The 20,547-nt window shown below is 34.1% G+C and overlaps 1 protein-coding gene across 1 annotated transcript in view; it reads left to right on the forward strand.

Moving 5' to 3' along the window:
- LOC150108517 (receptor-type tyrosine-protein phosphatase mu-like) overlaps positions 1-20,547 on the forward strand; it is a 1,155,664-nt gene that overhangs the window by 782,240 nt on the left and 352,877 nt on the right. Inside the window, exon 28 of the mRNA XM_090415942.1 lies at positions 7,823-7,865. Within this exon, the coding sequence (XP_090272068.1) occupies positions 7,823-7,865 (43 nt within the window). The remainder of the gene's footprint in view (positions 1-7,822; positions 7,866-20,547) is intronic.

Raw genomic sequence — 20,547 nt, forward strand, 5'->3', positions numbered from 1 at the left:
ATATATGTGTGTGTTGGCATATGTACTAGCATCACTTCTGTTGTTAACTTCCCAACCGGCTGGTGTGGATGATATAGTCAGCTCTCCCTAGCTTTTTTCATGGATCAAAACTTCGTCGGCATTCTACCTTTTATCATGCCATTACCTTCCTCCGCCGTTAATCTCGTTACGGCTATTCTATAGCCATTAGTGGATTAACTGTTGCTGAGTGACCTTTGTGTCCCCCTGTCTTTACGTCTATTATGTTGCTTAGAATTTCATTTACTGTCCTAAGTTATTTGACCTTTCTTGCCTCTAAAATGATTTATTATGTCTCTTCCCTAAAATTGAAACAAATTTCACGTATGCGAAAGAAATCAATCATGAAATGACCACTGATCAGCTTTTGCAATGAATCTATTTAGTGATAGTAAATTTGGTGTATTTTATTCTACAAATCAGTGCACCGGAAGAGTTGCACTGATTGTTCTTTCACTTTACGTATAATAATTGAATACTTTTTTTTCGAATTTCAGAATTTTCAAATGTTTGCTTTGAAAATATTATGTCAAATATTAATATTTTTAAATAATATTTATTGAAATAAATATGTCCTTTTGCTTTTGTTTCTAGCCAAATAACATTATATGGATCATCACATTTCAGTTTTATAAACGATTTTATGTTATTCATAAAGACAAAATAAAAAAAAATGTTAAAATGCTAAATTGCATTACTCTGTTTCCGATTGTGTCTTTTTGGTATCAAAAATTTATATTCAATGATATTTTAGCAGTGATTCTTCGCCTTCATCTTTTATTTATTTATTTATTTATTTGTATTATGCATATTACGATAATATCCAATGCATATCCTCGTAGATATGTTGAAAATATGTGAAAAATATCATATACAGAATGATTCAACATTTTTGCTCATTTTGAAGATTTTCTAATGCTTCCCCCCCCCACACCTCCTTATTCTCTCCTGGAACTGAATTGCATAACTACTCTAAATTTCTATACAGGTTTGAAAGCTTTTCTAAACATCATTCAAAATCAATTACTTCATTTTACCATTTTGACAAAAGATATACGGCAATCAGATTGTACCGTGAAACTTCTAATTCTGTTCTGTTTATTTGCAATCTAAAACCAGCTGTTCTACTGTCCACTGAAATTATGTGAAATTTTAGAAATAATATGCTATATTTTCACCATGCAAAATTGTTTATATGCATGCCACACAAAAGAAAGTTCAGTAGTATTATTTTTGTTTGTTTTTCTTTAAAAAAATCTAAATATTACTTCTGCTGCTGGAAGCTATTTCTGAAATAATCTACGTCTTATAAATACTTGGTAATATCCTCTTAGCTGGAGGAAAAGTTGAAGCTTATTACTCTCAGTGCTATTGAGAAGAAAGGGGAGAACACTCAAGCTGCACTGAAGTGCCTCAGGCTGTAGTGCAGAATACATCAAGAATGTCTCGTTTCCTTTTCGATTGTTGATTACATATATGTAGTGAAGATGTTGTGGCCTTGCAAGAAGACTTGAATAAATTGAGTGATTGGGCAAGCAAATGAGGATGCGAGTTCAATGTTGCAAAATGTAAGGTTTTAAAATTTCGAAAACAAAGATGGGATGCAGAATTTATGCTTGGTGAGAATATATTGTTGGAAGTAGAGGAAATAAGAGATCTGGGAGTGATAGTGGATAAGGATCTAAAATTTAGGGGACACATTGCCAAAATTGTGAAGACAACACAAAGACTTCTGGGAATGATGAGGAGGACACTGACGTGTAGAAGTAGGGAGATTCTTGTTCCATTGTATAAGGCTTTGATTAGGCCACACATGGACTATTGTGCCCAGATTTGGTCACCTGGTTTTCAGAAGGATGAAGAGATGTTGGAAAGGGTCCAAAGGCGACTGACTAAGGTAGTTTCTGACCTCTGGAATGTCGAGTATGAGGAAAGATTGAAAAGATGTAATTTGCAGAGTCTAGTGGAGAGAAGGAAGAGGGGAGATATGATAGAGACCTACAAGTTGGTAAAGGGTTGTTATAGGATCAATGGTGGAGAAGTTCTACAGAGAATAGTGGTAGATCAGGGGAGAACCAGAGGTCATACCTGGAAACTGTATAAAGAGGGTGTGAGTAGGGGAGTGAGAGGCAGGTTTTTTTCGTGCAGAGTTGTGAATGATTGGAATGCCTTGCCTGAGAGTGTGGTGTCTGCAAGGAGTTTGAATGTGTTTAAGACCCGGTATGATGAGATGTGTGTGAGATAAAAGGACCTCCTAGACTCCATGAGGTCTTGTTTAATAATAATAATAATAATAATATCCCAACAGAAATACTGACATTTCGTTTACATGCTTATACATTATTTATGCCAAAATAATTGCTTAATTTATAATGATCAGTTTCACTTTTATTATCAAAAATTAGAAATTAAATCATACAATTATCTTGAAAAAGAGGATTTGAATTATTTTCAAAGAAAAGGTGCATATGCGTTTCATAATCTTCTTTTTTTTTTGGGGGGGGGGTATAGACCTAATCAATCTGCTGATATTTCAGATAATTTATTTCATAAATCGTTCGCAAGCCAGCTGTTACAAACGTAAATCACTTGGGGAACATACCCATTCCTTTTCTATTCGTTATAATGTAACTAATTTCCAGATTTTTTCCCTCATGCAGACTCCATGTTATATGCAGTGATTTCTTCTTTGTACTACAAGAAAAAAAATCAGATAACAGAAGAAAAATATGTAGTATTTTCTTTTCAACTGGCTGAATTTACAATGTTCTTTCTTTGTATTTTGAAGAGAAAGTGCAAATGACTTTTTTTATACTATTTTTGCCATTATAACATTTCATATAATTATAAGAGTCACATTTTACCGTTTTTCTCCCACACGAGAAACAGAAATAAGGTAATAATAATATTGTTTTGATTATGTCAAACTTCATTGTAGCAGAAATTTTTATTACAAAATTTTGTAATATATATCTCTGAAAGAATATATCTCTGAAAGAATATCTCTGAAAGAATATTTCAAATAATTATCGTGAATTAATTTCTTTAAGAACAAAGAAAAATCTTTTGTCTAGTAAGCGATTAGAAAAAAATTAGCGCAAAAAAATAAAAAATTAAATTGGTTCTCCAAGGTAAGGCTTTGTTCACTTAAATATTTTTAAGTGAACAAATTATACAAGATCTTTATTTTGTCCAGATGTTAAAATTGCATTGTACAGTAAAAAGAGAAAACAAAAATATAAATAATTTCTCTATTTTTAGTCTCTATCCTATATAACTAAAATCCAGTTGACCAGCATGGAACAAGGAAGTGCGTTTCTTGTTATAGGCAACTGAGAGGCAGCTACGAACGCGAGATAATCCAATTAACCGTTCTCTTCAGCATGAGGGTTTATCACACTTTCTAATAGACAAGAGGGTCAAATTGCACTTCTTATCCAGGTTCTTTAAACAGGTGGGCTGAAACATATCCAGTATTTATAGTCTATAGATGTCCTAGCCGTTTGGAAGGTTAAACTAGTTTTCAGCTGTTGATTTAATCCCTTCTCCTTTTGTACCCATCTCCTCCTGAAGAAATGCACAAAAAGGTATACAAAACAAGTAGAGGAGTGTGAAACTAATAAAATTTCTCTTAGAAATATGCAGTCTTTTTAATGGAACCCACAAAAATATAAATAAATGTGTGTGTGTGTGTGTGTGCGTGTGCGTGTGTGTGTGTGTGTGTGTGTGTGTGTGTGTGTGTGTGTGTGTGTGTGTGTGTGTGTGTGTGTGTGTGTGTGTGTCAGGGGCGAATATTCAGGGTGTACTAGGTGTGCAGTGCTCATATACAAAATATCAGTATCACCGATATCATATTTTTGCATTTATTCCCGTTAAAGACTCCCCTAATTGTTTGCAGACTTTGCGTGATTACTAAAATTAAACACGATATACTAAAGTTTCATGAAGAGGACACTTTTCGACATGTAAACATTGCATTATATTCGAGTTAATAGCATTGGTGTGCTTTCAAAATGCATACACCTTTGCACCCTTTGAAAATATGTAAAGAAGGCGCAGCAGGTCAAATTCTTAGCGTTGTAGTATTTTTAAACTACTGAGAAGGTGTGGCTAGGTGAGCTAACATTTTGTGCTCACCCAGCACCTAGTGTTTGTGATTGGTTATTGTGTCAACCAATCCAATAGAACATTGTCACTTGTCATGAGTTGAGCACTTTCTGTATAATGATGCTGTATTACAAACAGCTGTTACACATGTTTTCTAGAATTTGAAAGTGGATGTTAGGAGAAAAAAACCTAAATGTTTCTCTTGCTATGCAGTATAGCATCTGTTAAGGTTGCAAAGTTTTTTAATAGTATACGGGCATTATTATTCTAGTCTTCATAAACAACAGACAGTAAAAAATATCTCTTCCTGAATAAAAATGAATATGCTGTGTATTATAAGACTTGTTGATCTACAAAAAAATATCAGCAAATGTGAGATTGATAAGATAGACGAACCGCTGATACTAAAAAAAAAAAAAAACTAAGGAATGTAGGATTCCCGAAAGTGTGGATAATTCTGATAATGATCGGATGTTATGTACTTTGAGTCTCAGTAAACAAAAGAAAATTCTTGGAAAATGGAGCGAAATATACACAAACCAGAGAAATACACATGATATGGGCAGCAAATTTTACAAAATGATTGGCTGCTCCATCAAACCATATTTTTTCCTGCCATACTCTGTCTCCTCGTGAGTTTTTTTTTTTTTTAATTATGCCATCATAAATTCACTTATTCACATCTAGACTTTATAGGCTCGTGCTATTCACTGTACCCAGCAACTTATAGGACACACATATCACATATGTTAATTATTAATAATTCATTTAGCATTAATGAAAGTATTTCTACTCACACTTATTCTCTCCTTTCATTTCCTATTCTCACATGTCTTATAAATGATGGTTCACATATTTTCATCTTTGAGTATTTCAAATATACCAACCAAATATAGCATTCTCCTTCATTGCTGTTTTCTAATAAATCCTAAAACAAACCGATTGTTCCCCCACTACAGAAGTATTCAAAGTTATGCTGCAATTAATTGCATTGGACCAATTAAGATGAGCACTGATGTGCTATACACTCTCAAAACTTTCACACATCAATAAAAATGCAATCATACGTTGTCTCCCCACCCTCTGAGTCTGCAGAGGGTGGGGGGACAATGGAGAACTTCCCCCCCACACACACAAACACACACCTGGGATCGAGTAAAAAATTCCACAAATTATAATTGTAAAAGTGATTGAGATATGTAACCTTACACCCTCAATCATGGGACACTTTTTCTGTCTTAAAATTTTATTATGGGTTGGCCTGTTTCGGCCCACAGCCAGGTAGCCATAGAACATGTGTTTTATTGGAGCAATAAAGCACGTGTTCCTTTTTTTTGGTTCATCTTTTTCTGATTTGTGAAAAAATGAACTGTTGTGAACAGCGAACAGTGTTCGTTGTTTCTAGTGAATCTAGAAACAACGAATTTTGTTGTTTCTAGATTTGTTGAATCTAGAACCAACAAAATTAACAAGGAATGGGTTGAGTGCAATTGTAAATTTATAGTGAAATAAATTTAAACAGAAAAATACATTTTTAGTGTATGTAATTTAATATTATTTTACTTGTTAGTTTTATGATTTTTTTTTTTTGCTTTTAAACTGAAACAATTTGATTTAGGATTTTGGGATTAATTAGTTGATTTTTAATAAAATATGCCGGTCGGTTTTTTATATATGAAATTGTGCTAAAAACTGTATTAATTCCGAATACTTTGTATTTGATGTAAAATGAAAATAATGTATTTATAGTTTACATCGACAAAGAATTACATAAAAAAATGCTAAAAGACGTTTATTGATGTAATTATTTAATTACATCAGTATTTATAAAAATTTATTGATGTAATTATTTGTCTCCAAGCTCTCCCCCCGGAAAAATTCTGCAGGCACCCATGCATAAGGTGAAATTGATGTGAAATTTGTAGCGCGGGTTGCATAATCCACACAACAGCACACCCAACCGAAACGGGCACGCGACGCCACTGAAATTAATCAGGTAATAATTATAAACATGTCATTTAACCAAGGAATTAACTCGGTTAAATGACATGTTTATAATTATTACCCGACTCAAAAAATATAAGAGATTTAATAAGGTTTCACTACTAGTTTCATCAGAAATGCCGACTTCGTCAGGTGAATACAGTACCATGGAGAAAACAACATATTAAAAATATATTGTACTTTAACAAACACAGAGTTTAGAAAAGTAGTTGTGTTTGAAATTGAGTCAGCATTAGTTCTGGCATGAAGCACTGTGTGTGTGTGAATGTTATCATGAGTATGCCAAAACTAGATTACAGCGCTATGTGAATCAGACAGGCTGTAACTCAGATTGCTGTTTAGATTTTTAGAATTCCTTTGGATTCCAAGACATATCTTGGAATCCAAAGGAATAACTCTCGACCTTTTCCATCTAAACAGCAATCTCAGTTACAGCCTGCCTGATTCACATAGCGCTGTAATCCAGTTTTGGCATACTTATGATGTCGTTGTACTGTATTCACCTGACGATGTCGACATTTCTGATGAAACTAATAGTAAAACTTTATTAAATCTGTTATATTTTTTTCTCGGTATGTGAGTTCACAAGAAGAAGGAACCTAATAGACTCCTGGAATGGAAAACAAATCAAATTAGTTTTTAGGAAAAATATGGGAAACATGCACATCCCACAATGGATAGTTGGAGACTTGTTTTATTCTGGACATTTTTTCTGATAATCTTTTGATGTATAAGATAAAGACCGTATGAATGTCTTCTTGCAGAGATCAAGAATAAAGGCCACAGTTGTTCAGGTCTGGTAGTTTTATGATCTGGTATATAATCTAGCAGTTTCCTCTCCAATATCCTTTGGAGAAAGATGTCATTTAATGTGTTACTTTAATGATTTTCTGTTGTAAAAGTATTTCTATGGAGCATAAGATATGAGCATGATGAACCAATTTTGGTAGTGTTCAAGTTTTGATAAGAATTATGTGTGGCCTATAATTTTCTTGCTGTATACTGATAACTATGGACTGCCATATAGTTTCTTAAATGAGCAAATCTAGGAACATAATGAGTTTCTATTTCCAGATTAAACTAGAATGTAGATTGCTTGATGTGTTAAGTTAATTTTTTGATAATGAAGTGTTCCAAACTGCAAAAATGTTATCTACAAAGCAGAACACTATGGAAAGATGGGAAGTAAAGGCACTTAAGCTGTGCAATTCATTGTACTCCTTGTAAGAGTTAGCAAGTAGAGATTGAAGAACCATTGATGTACTTGCATTCTGTTCATAAAGTTTACTTCTGTCTAATAACAGGCATTAATGGCAAAATGAAAAATTAATGGTTAAATCAAATAATTTAATGATATCTGAAAGAAAAATCTTCTTTAGTAATTTTATTATATCAATCAATAGAATATTGTGAAAAGAGAGAGAGAGAGAAAGAAACTCTAATTTCTCCTACACTTTTCAGTTTTGCAAGGAGTATTTTGAAATTGGCCTGATAACAGCAGGATTCTCTGGTCATCAGCATTAGTTCATTGGTGGGGGGAAGGGGGGAAGAAGTTTGTGGTTTAGTAGTATCAATTCATTAAAATTAAATTAATTCATATCATTAGCTGGTTCCTTTTGATAAATCAATAATAATTTTTTATTCGCACAAAGTAACTATAACAAGTAGTTATATGTTCTTATTTCTTGTTTAGGAAATGAAGAGTTCTTTGTCTCTTCCTGGAAATAATACTATAAGTAAGTTAACCAAACCATTTTAAATAGAATTTACACTATATTCATGTGTAGGTTTCTGTGGTTAAGAAGTTCAATAGAAATATTCCGGTTTTGTGACCACATGTTTATTAGAGAACTGCTTTTAAAATGCTAAACAAGTACTAAAAATAACCCAACAAATTTCGTTAGTCGTAAGACTAAAATCTTCAGGGGTAAAGAGAACTAACAGTTTAAAGCACAAACTATAAGAAATTACAAAAAAACAAGTTCATTTGTTGGTATTATGAACATCAAAAAGTTCGTTATTAACCTTTCTTCAAGAGCTCTAACAAGAGATGAAACAAATCTTCTTCTTATGAAAGGCTTTAATTTTGCTGTAACCTCAACAAGTCCCAAAAATCGATATCATAGCACAAATTGAAAAAGTTTTCAGGAGATATAGCAGACCTGATCCACATTAAAAGTACAGCACTACTATTAAATTGCAAATTACCACCAAAAAACCCACAAAAAACAGAATTCGCAGCCCCTAAACTCAAATCAGATAAAAACATGGTCATAATAAAAGCAGACAAAGGCAATGCAACAGTGATTTTGAACTCAGAAGATTATAACAACAAAATGAAAAACCTCCTTGAAGATTCCAATACCTACACAGCATTTAGACAGAGACCCCACTTGGCGAACTCACAACAAAACTAATGAGCTTATCAAGAATATACCAAACTGGTCAGAAGAACTAAATAGAAATTTACAATCAAAACACCCACCAGTGCCTAGAATATATGGAGTTCCTAAAATTCATGAAAAAGGTATACCACTAAGACCGATAGTAGACGGAAGGGATTCTCCTACCTCAAATCTGGCAAAACATCTTACAAACTTGATTTTACCACATAGGAAAAACAAGATCATTCATTAAGAACTGCACAGACTTCATAGAGAAAGTAAAAGATATACAGATAGATCCTTCATACATATTAGCAAGTTTAGATGTTGTCAGCCTTTTCACAATTATTCCAAGAAATGAAACAGTAAACATCCTGGAGAATCTCTTTCCACCGGACATTGTACAGCTCTACAAACATTGCATAAAAAAACACGTTCTTCCTTTATCAAGACAAACTCTGGGAACAAAAAGAAGGACTAGCAATGGATTCACCCCTCTCGTCAGCTCTAGCAAACCTCTACATGGAAAATTTTGAAAATAATGCTTTACAAAACTGGCATATAAAACCAAAAATATGGCTCCACTATATGGATGATATCTTCATCATTTGGGCAGGAATAGCACTAGAATTGACTGCATTTAAAGACTATCTTAATAACTTACATCCAAACATAAAAATTCACTCTGGAACTAGAGGAAAATAAAAAACTTCCTTTCTTAGACATTCTTATAGAAATAAATGAAAGAAAAAACAGGTTATCATTCTCCATCTATAGATAACCAACAAACACAGGAAGATTTCTTCATGCTACCTCACACCACCACTCCAAACAAAAAATAGGCCTAATAAAAACCTTAAGGGATAAAGCATACAACATCCCCAGTACAGAAGAAAAGCGGAAAGAAGAAATATAATATTTAACACAGCTCCTACAACTGAATGGTTACACAACTAAGATAATTAAGAAAATTCTCATCACAGCACCTACAAAAAACTTAACAGGACTTCAAGAACACAGTCACCCTTCCTTATATCAAGAATGTAACAGATAAATTAGCCAAATTACTCTACAAGTACAACATAAAAGTGACTTTCCTGCTACTTGAAAAAATATCAAGATCTCTTCATCCTCTGAAACCTCCACATCACAAAATGAAAAAAAAAACAGGAGTTTATAATATTCATTGTTCCTGTAGCATCTGCTACATAGGCCAGACAGAGAGATTGGGGGAAATCTGCATGAGCAGATATCAAAAGGACATACAAAAGAAGAGTGAACATAAATCTGACTAAGCATATCACACAGCTTCTATCAGTCGTGATATACTCTGGGATTGAACAAACATGTCCTATATTCATAAGAATTGTTTCACAAGAAAATTCAAATATGCCTACTACAAATATGTGCCTCTTTGAACTTAAATATGATTAAAATTCCTATGCAATGCAACAAAAACCAAGGTTTGATTTTAAATCAAATTTGGCCATCGTTTATTAACCCGGTTCAGACCTCGGAGAGAGGAAAGCGAACCACTGAAAGCGACAACAAATAGCATTACCTCCAACTAACATGCATTAATGGTTGTATAGATCTGTTATTCGGTTTTTTTAATGAACTTTTTTGATTTTCATGATACCAACAAATTAACTTGTTTTTTTGTAATTTCTTATAGTTTGTGCTTTAAACTTAGTTCTCTTTATCCCTGAAGACGTTAGTCTTACGACTAATGAAACTTGTCTGGTTATTTTTAGTACTTGTTTAAAGTTTATTTTCCACTTGGTTAGAGTATAATAAATTTAGTTTAATCCTTTATCCAAGTGTGAGCAAACAAAGTTTGCGCCTGAAAGTATCTTCAGGACTGGGTTAAGGTGGTACACACCAGGGCAACTCGTTGCAAAGGTGGAGCAAGCTACCAACACTCCTATCCTAGTATCTCCTATAATGCAAAACACATCTCCTTGCGGATATGTCTATTGTTATGCATTAAGGGAAGGGCCACTACCCAGACCGGTTTCGACCTTTATTGAGGTCTCTTCAGTGGGAGCCAGGCCCAAGTCGAGATATCAGGCAGAAGCATTAGCAGGTCATCTCCACCTATAGGAATTGCCAATTGGTGTGCCACCCTTTTTTAATAAGTTACTTGCAACGAGTTGCCCTGGTGTGTACCACCTTAACCCAGTCCTGAAGATACTTTCAGGCGCAAACTTTGTTTGCTCACACTTGGATAAAGGATTAAACTAAATTTATTATACTCTAACCAAGTGGAAAATAAACTTTCAACATCTTTCTCTAAATCCAGAGTAACTTATTAAAAAAGGGTGGCACACCAATTGGCAATTCCTATAGGTGGAGATGACCTGCTAATGCTTCTGCCTGATATCTCGACTTGGGCCTGGCTCCCACTGAAGAGACCTCAATAAAGGTCGAAACCGGTCTGGGTAGTGGCCCTTCCCTTAATGCATAACAATAGACATATCCGCAAGGAGATGTGTTTTGCATTATAGGAGATACTAGGATAGGAGTGTTGGTAGCTTGCTCCACCTTTGCAACGAGTTGCCCTGGTGTGTACCACCTTAACCCAGTCCTGAAGATACTTTCAGGCGCAAACTTTGTTTGCTCACACTTGGATAAAGGATTAAACTAAATTTATTATACTCTAACCAAGTGGAAAATAAACTTTCAACATCTTTCTCTAAATCCAGAGTAACTTATTAAAAAAGGGTGGCACACCAATTGGCAATTCCTATAGGTGGAGATGACCTGCTAATGCTTCTGCCTGATATCTCGACTTGGGCCTGGCTCCCACTGAAGAGACCTCAATAAAGGTCGAAACCGGTCTGGGTAGTGGCCCTTCCCTTAATGCATAACAATAGACATATCCGCAAGGAGATGTGTTTTGCATTATAGGAGATACTAGGATAGGAGTGTTGGTAGCTTGCTCCACCTTTGCAACGAGTTGCCCTGGTGTGTACCACCTTAACCCAGTCCTGAAGATACTTTCAGGCGCAAACTTTGTTTGCTCACACTTGGATAAAGGATTAAACTAAATTTATTATAGTACTTGTTTAGTATTTTAAAAACAGTTCTCTAATAAACGTGGTTACAAAACCAGAATATTCCTATAGAGTTTCCCTTTTCTTTTTTTAAATAAATGATTTAAAAAAATTTAATGCCTCTTAGGCAGAGCATAAAGTGTTAAAAAAGTGTGTAAGATCTAATTAGTATTGTTTCTCTTTGCAGTATCCCTATCTATGATGTATAATTTTTGTGATTTTTCTATATCTATTATCAGAGCCGGTGCTAGGGTCTTTGCCGCCCACATGCAATGTCTATCTAAGCGCCCCTGTAATGATCCAGGCGTGTGTGGTTCTTTTACGATAATAAAAATTTAAATCATTTGAAATTTCTTAAATAAATTTTGACAGAACAGCCACACGTTGGTTCGCTAAATGTGACGAACCGGGGGTGTTGGCTAGGCAGGATAATCGTTAAAAATCAGAATATTCAAAAAATTCTCAAAAGTTAAAGCAAATTTTGATAAAGCCACTTCACTTTAATCGTTGAATAATACAGGGATTATAGCCTTCTCACCAACCCGAATCGCTAACAAAATTACAATGAATTTTAATTAAAGTTAAAATTTATTTGAACTAAAGTTTAAAAAATTCTTGCATTTTACTAAATTCTTAGTAAGTTGTAAAATTTTTTAATAATTTTTATAAGTGGAACTATCTTTTAGGAAAATAAAAGAAACTCAGGATAGATGAGAAAATAAGAAAAGAATTCAGAAATAATAATTAGAACATTTTATTAATATTAATATAAGTATTCAAAAAATAAAATCTTTACAGAATAACAGAAAATAAATTAAATTACATAAATATACTTGAAATTTTTTTATTAAAATTTTAGGGTTCTTGATTTCATATTCACCAAATAAGAAATAATGGTCTTAACATCTAATTCCGCACATACATCATTTTCAATAGCTATTAACACCAAACTAACAAGTCTTTTTTGTGACATACTTGTTCTTAAGTAGGTTTTAATCAATTTCAACTTGGAAAAGGAACGTTCACCACTCGCTACACTAACAGGTAAGGTTAATAGTATTCTTAATGCAATTGAAAAGTTAGGGAAAGATAAACTATTGGACACAATAAAATTAAGAATATCGAAAGGGCTTTTGAATATTTAAATTATCCTTCCGAAAAATATCCTGGAAAGCACATAACTCGTCATATAGTTGTATTGCATTTACATCTTTATTGTCGCCATCCATCAAGAGAATCTCTAAATCGCCGTAAATCTTCATTATTAATTTGTAATAATCTATACAATAAATTGAAATTATCATAATATGTGTTTAGTTATTCAAAACGTTCTATTAACAAACACATTGCAACGTCGAGAAGTGTATAAAACACATTCACTCTAAATTTATCTTCTGGTGATTGTGGCGTTTCGCCATGATGCTCATAGTCAAATTGTTGTGTATTCTTTCGTCGTCAAACTTCCGTACCAGTTTTAAATTCTTGTTTTCCGTCCACCTCTTCACTCAGTTCTTTTGCCGTTTTTAGAACTTCTTTAGAATTTGTATCTGATCGATACTCTTGTAAGAATATTTTTATGTTTTCGATAGATTCTAAAGCAAGTGTAATGTTCATATTTTTGTCTTGAAGCATTTTACTCACAGGCTTTATTCTGTTAAGTTAATCATGCCAAATTATAAGAGAACAAATAAATTTGTAGTCCTTCATTTTAGCACATAATGTTTGTGCTTCATGCTGAGTTTCTTTATTAAAATTTTCATTATTTAAAATTTCAAAAAGTGCATCGTAAATTTTTCCTAACTGACATCGTAGAGGGCAGATTGCATTAATTTTACTTTCCCATCACGTTTTGGCTGTTTCAATGTTAAATTTTTTACAAACTTTAAAAGGATTGCCCAACGTTTGTAAGAGAATGAAAATAAATTATATATTTCTTGAATAATTGCAAAGAAACTAATTGTATCCGCATTCACTTTGGCTACATCATTAATGATTAAATTTAGAGTATGAGCAGCACATGACATGTAAAAAGCTCGGATTTTTGTTCAAAAGCAAATTTTGGAGCCCATATTTTTTCCCTTTCATATTTGCCCCATTGTCATACCCTTGACCTCGCATGTCTTCGATGGGAATATTCCATTTTTCCAGTTGTTCCATTATTGTTGCACATAAACCATGTCCTGTGGAATCTGATATAATCTGCATAACCTAAAAAGTTTTCACTGATCTTGACAATTCCATTGTCACAAGAAACAAAGCAAATAATAATGGTCATTTTTTCTGTTTTACTTGCATCAGGTGTGCAGTCTAAAATTATCGAATAATATTTAGATTTTCGAATTGATAATAAAATTGTATTCCTGATTGTGTTACTTAAAGTTTCCAATATTTCATTTTGACTGTCTTTACTCAAATAGTGTACTCTGTTGTTTCCTTGTAGGGTGCTTTCAACATGATTTTCCATAACGGGATCAAACATAGCAAACAGTTCGACTAATTTTAAGAAATTTCTGTTATTCCTTTCATATAATTTATCAGATGATCTGCGAATAGCTAAATTATGGCTACCAAGGAATTTTATAATTTCAATCAAGTGTTCTAAAACACTCGTCCAATGTTTCTTTTCCATTTCATACACGCTTTGAGTCTGGCAATCAATAGAGTTTTGTTTTTTAAATTTTTATCAAGTTCCTTCCATTTTAAGAAATTTTTCATGTGAGCTAAACTAGTCTCATGTCTCTGCAAAGTTGTACTTACATTTCTCCAAACGTTATAACCTTCTACAAGACTACTTGATTCAGTAGGTGCAAAAAGTTTGCAACAAAAACAAAAAACAGAATTTAAAGTTTTGGAATAAATGAGCCATGTTCTTGGCACGAGCTCCCCGTTTTCCATTTTTCTATTATAATACGTGTCGCCAAATTTACAACCATATATGTATCTCTGGGATATTTTATATTTTTCTTTTGAACAGGCCCCATTTCAATTAAAACAACTCATAATTTTTCATCAATATTTCCCCATTCACCTGGATCTTCTAAATTTACAGAGACTAACTGTGTTAGTTTCATGGTCAACTACAACTAAATCTTCTAACTGTTTTTCACTTAAATCCTGTGTCTTGTTATTTTGTTCAACAGTTGTAATAGTACGTTCATTCAAACTGGATGATGTGCATGGTTCGTCAACTCTGATTTCCGATGTATCGAGTTGGTTACAATCTGCATCAGAATATTTTAATATTTTAACAAATTTATTAAGAGTCCCAGTTTGTTTCTTAATATCTGCTTCTTTCGCCGCATGACGCTTATGATTTTGTGTACCAGATAACTTTTTTAATTTTTGATTTCATTTCTGTTTTATCCCCACAAGAAATTATTACACAACATGACACAGAGACGAAACAATAGTACTCACTGCAGTACTGTCAGTAGCCTACTGAGATGCGTACTGTTATAAATCTACTGTTGCTATCCTGTCATCACTGCGACATTGTAAAATTTCATTATTATTTTAACTTTGTATACTTGTAATTCCTATTAATTACTTGTGATGTCTTTTTTCTTTACTTTATACTTTATTCTCCGTTATTCTAATTTAGCTGTGCACGCTTTCTCTCGCTCAGAATCCCTCTTGTTTATATTATTATGTGCTATGTTTACAAGAAAGTCAAATAACATCTATTTACATTACTATGAAATGTACACAAGTTTATACATTAGGGAGATTGCTTTCTCTATCCTATAAAAACTCTTTAGCAAAATTTAGAACCTTTTTTCTTCAACTTTAAAATACTTTCTTTAACACAAAACGTTATCTACTCTCAGTTTACAAATTTATTTATTAAACTCCAAGCTTACTCGCAAAGAGGTTACCTAAATCTCTCTGTTAAGTTATCTTTAAAAATTTGATATCAACTTCTAACATGCCAATTGATTCTTTTAAGGACACCTCTTAACCTTATTAAGCCTTAAACATATATCTTAAAAGTCTTTCTAATACAACTATAAGAGAAATTATATAAAAGTTTTGACCTTACAAAGGCTCTGTATCTCACAATTAGTCAAAAGTCTTTCACTAAAAGTTCTATGGCAATTCTTGCATCTCAGATCTTTATCTGGAATTTTAGCTTCGGCTATATTCAATTGAGAATGTAGCTGGACTCGTACAGTTCCGGAAAAATGTTATTCTCCCATGGCAAAAAGAAAAACTTACGAGCGAACGTACTTCAGGAAATTTGCCTCGCCTTTTCTCCTCTACTTGGGCTCGCCGAAAATGCCTGGATGACTGCCATCTCAAGTAGCTTGAATTGCCGCCTCTAAGAAACTGAAAATGCCGCCTCCAAGAAAAATGAAGCTGTTGTCAACTGTCAATCAGGATCCCTCTGGACTGGAAACTTTTCTCTTCTATGGCGTTTGGGACCTCCTTTCGGCAATTTGAAAGCCCTGTCTGTGGCCTAGAAGTCGTTTCTCTCTAGCAACGTCTCGAACCGAGAAGTTCGTTTCTGGAAGCGGAAAACTCCTCTCTCAACCAACGTCTGGATCTGGGATGCTCTCTGATGATGTCTGGAACCGAGCAGCTGTGTCTCTCTTTGGCAATGTCTGGGACCGGGCAGCTTTAACAATGTCTGGAACCAAGCTGCCTCCTCTTTGACAGCGTCTGGAACCGGGCAGCCTCTCATGTCTCTCTGTGGACGTCTCTGGAACCGGGCCCCCTCTACTTCTGCAGCAATCTCTGGATCCATGCAGCCCCTTCTGTTTGCTTCAGTCCCTTTTTATTATACCTCCTCTGAGACCTTGTATGAAGTTTGGCAATCCCCAAAGAATCAGTATGATTCTTTCATCTTAAGTTTCAAGTTCGGCATGCCTTTTATTCTCCTCCGTTTTCTTTTAATTGTAAGTTGCCGGCCATTGGAAAGTTGTTTGGACCTTTCTGACTGACTTAGCAGATGTTTACACTTAGAGCCTGCAAGCCTTTCTCATACAAACAAATTTTAATAACAATCTTTCTAATGCCGCTTTGTGGATCTATTACATGTAGCTTCGGCGATATAAACTTTGCATTTGTTTTTAACACTCTAACATATTCTTATTAAAGCAGTATATATATAGTTAACTTCCAGAGTGTTATTTACAATAACATCTAAAACAAACTATACAGAGACAAACAAAGTTTATTTTTACAATATTCACATGGGACTTAACCTAAGTAAACAATTGAATGTAATGTGCTTTGTAATATTTAAGCTACAATCGAGTTTTTACAGTACCATATGACTGGTTACGTAGCAACAAATGTTTTGTAAGAAAATTCGTTTCTGCGCATAAAAACCGTTCACCGTTTCACTTTAGATTCTGGAGGCAAGCATTTAGCCTGCTCTCGCTGCAAAATTGTAAACAGCCGACAATATACAATTTTTTTTTAATTTTTATTCGGTGTATCCGGCCTTATTTATTTTAATATTGATCATTCTAAGAATTTTTTGTTTTTATGATAAAAATTTTGTTTCTTAAAAAAGAACTTATGACCTGCACCCTGACACCCGCATGCTCTGCATGCCCGCTTCTGCCGGCCCTGTCTATTATGGTGAATTATTTTGCATAAAAATTTTAAAAAGCACAATATATCATCATAAGTAATCATTTTCCTAAAATCTGTGGAGACTGAAGTTTTAACTCCTCTCCTGCAAAAGGTTATAAACTTTGTGCCTTTAGTGCCATGGGCTAAGGATTAGATAACAGTTTTCCTGTCCTCTTTCTTTCTTTTTTTTTTAAAGTCGATTCAGGCCCCCAGTAAACAACGTGATCGTCTCATAATGGATGATTAAAATCACGTACCATTCACTTAGAGAGAAGAGATAGTATATACCAGGGGTGGCCACAACGTGGCTCACATCCACACGGCACGCAGCTCTTCACGATCTAACAGGGAAAAATAAACGAAAAGAAAAGAGGAGATGACAAAAAAAGAGGAACAAAAAAAAATTTAACTCTCTTACTCCCGTACCATTGCATTGGTCAAAGGTTGTGACTCTTTTTTAAGTCTTACTGGAATTATTTTGGCTCCAAAAGGACACATAATAGGCCACCCCTGGTTTATGCTATTCCACCCAGGATAACATACTCAATATGAGCCAGATCTTCAACTGTGTATGTGTGTGTGTTTGAAAATATAGGAATTATAGAATATTTTAAATATAATAATTTAAAATATATTTTATGATATTCACTATGAAAGGATTTGATTGAATGATAAATACCATGTTTTAACTCATATACGTTTTTTGTTTATACTAGATGTATTGCCTCTACATGTTTCACAGTCGACATGGCTAACAGCATCATTGGGAGGTTGCTTAACATAAGCAACCTCCTGATGATGATGTTGTTAGCCATATTGACAGTGAAACATGTAGACGAAATGCATCTTCCTGATGATGATGCTGTTATCCACATAGCAAAACATGTGGAGGAATACAACTAGTATAAATAATAAACATATACAAGTTTCAAACCTGGTATTTATCATTCAAGTAAATTTAAAATGTAGAAATACATAAAGATAGAAACTTCTAAAAATATGAAAGGAGTTTTGTAAAATTGATGCCGAGGAAATTTTTCAATATATGGCAATTAGTCAGACAATTATGCATCATCCATAAAAGTTGTGTAAGAAGACAGTTAGTAAGGATGTGTGGACTAGATTTTTTTTCATGGAGAGTGTAATGGATTACCAAATTTCATTATAAGCGCTCTGACAGAAAATGAGTTTAAAGAGAGGTATGAGGTTTTGTGTGTAAAAATATTAGTGTGGGTCTCACAATGAGTCTCAAGACTCCATGGAGATAATTATAATAATAATAATATATTCTGTAATTATTATAATTATTATCTTAATCATCATCTTTATCATCACCATTAGACCTTAACAGAGTCAAAATATTTGTCACCTGAAGCCCATTCACTCTGTCATAGTAGACCCTTAAATTTACTTCCTGTCAACATCTAATAATTTGTTCAACCACCTTCACCATGCAAAAAATTTCATCATTCCTATTCTCTCTACATTGTTACACAACTTTCGTTGATAGTTAACCCATTGCTGTGTCTTTTGCCATGTTTATCCCTTTAGAAAATCCTTCAATACAGATCCAGTAAACTCCTCTCAGCAACTTATATACATGTAAGTTATCTAAGTTGTTTTTTCTCCTTTTAACCAGGCTCTGCAATTTTATTTTCTTCACTTATTCCTCATGGCATATTATTATTATGTGACACCTCCAGGGAGTCCAAAGACTCATGGAGGGAGAGTGTACCAACAGCATCGAACGATTGAACCCCGTCCAACTACTAATCGCTCTCAAACTTGGTTAACTTTTTGCGAGCCATTAGTAGCAGAGGCTCTACCAATCGACCAACCTCTACAGCCCTCATGTCACACATGTTAGTTGCCTGTTAACTATATCTCACTCTCTCTTCATAGATTTGTTATCTTTCCATAATCTAGGAATCTGCAGTAATTCATAAGTGAAGATATCAGTGTTGCATGGCGGAACAACTTTTGCATGTTTGTTTTTACATATAAGTATCATTTTTACTTGACTTCTTTTAACAGTGCTCTTCAATTCAGAACTTTTCAGTATCTAACTACCAGTTCCTAATTTACACTAAAAATTGATTTTGTAATCCTATTTGTTTCCATTTATATGTCAATTTTTCATTTTAACAATAGTCTTTGAAATATGTCACATTCCAGAAATACATATTACCAAGGACTCTCCTCATCAATTCTGCATGGGAGAACTACTGAGGAGACCTTAGCAATATAAGGCTGTCTGCCTCTATGGATAGTTATGGTATCTGATAGATTGTCTTCTTTTAGAGCAAAAACCATTGCCCTATGGATAATCACATGGAGAGTTTTGTGGATGTTCTGCTTGCATATACAGGGTGTCCCATAAGTCCCAAAATATTTCAGTAATTCATAAAAATCAGAAAAATTGGTATATTAAAGTGTGGTTTGCATGAAAGTGAATCACAAGGTAAGGGATTATTTTTGGCGGGGAGAAAAAATTGAGTTCAAATTTTCACCAATAGAGGATGAAAGCAGCGATGACAGTCAGAATAGCATTGAAAACTTATAATACTTATAATCATATGCAGGAACCCCATTACATATCATTACAGTAATTGTTAAACCTGTCTGCCGGCACAAGCAATTACATTCTGCAAGCGGGTGAGAACACCGTTTACAGAAGCATACAGCATATTCAGGAGGATGCAAGCAACTTCATGTCAAATAGCATCTTTTAAATGGGCTTCTCAGGTATACTCAGGACTTTAAATAGTCCCAGCCAAAAATCTACTGGTGTCAAATCTGGGGACCAAGGGAACCATGTGGAGTTGCAATTACAGCTGATGAGTCATTCTTCACCAAATATGCTGATGAGAAACTGCTTCACAGGAACTATGATACAAGGTAGCAACCCATCCTGCATGAATGTGACTGTGTGAAGAACATTTTTTTTCCCTCAAACATGGTACCACCTTTTTGCATACAGTTGCAAGTAGCACTGAGCATTTACTGAGCACATATTCCAATTCCTTATTGCACATGACTCAACTGTCCCATGCAACGAAAAATGTGCTTCATCTGTCCAGAAGATGTTGTACAGCCAACGTGTCAAAGCCCACGTTGCAAACTCCTCCTTCTTAGTGGTATCACTTGGTAACAGCTAGTGAAGAGATTGCAGCGTTATGGATTCAATTTAACATGCCATGAAGGATGCTGAATATGGATGTTTTTGCTATGCCTGTGATTCTTGGAGCTTTCCATGCACTGCTTACACTGCTTGTTGATTGTGCCGCTAGGGCATTCATTTGCGATACTACCAGGCTGCTTTGGATAACACTGATCTGCCAGTGTTATCAATGTTATCCATTGTCAGATGATCTGACAAATTTCTGGTTTCCTTGAAA

The sequence above is a fragment of the Typopeltis vanoorti genome, chromosome 3 (assembly GCF_054136105.1).
Source record: "Typopeltis vanoorti isolate ZY-2024b chromosome 3, IOZ_Tvanoo_1.0, whole genome shotgun sequence".
Lineage (NCBI taxonomy): Eukaryota > Metazoa > Arthropoda > Arachnida > Uropygi > Thelyphonidae > Typopeltis > Typopeltis vanoorti.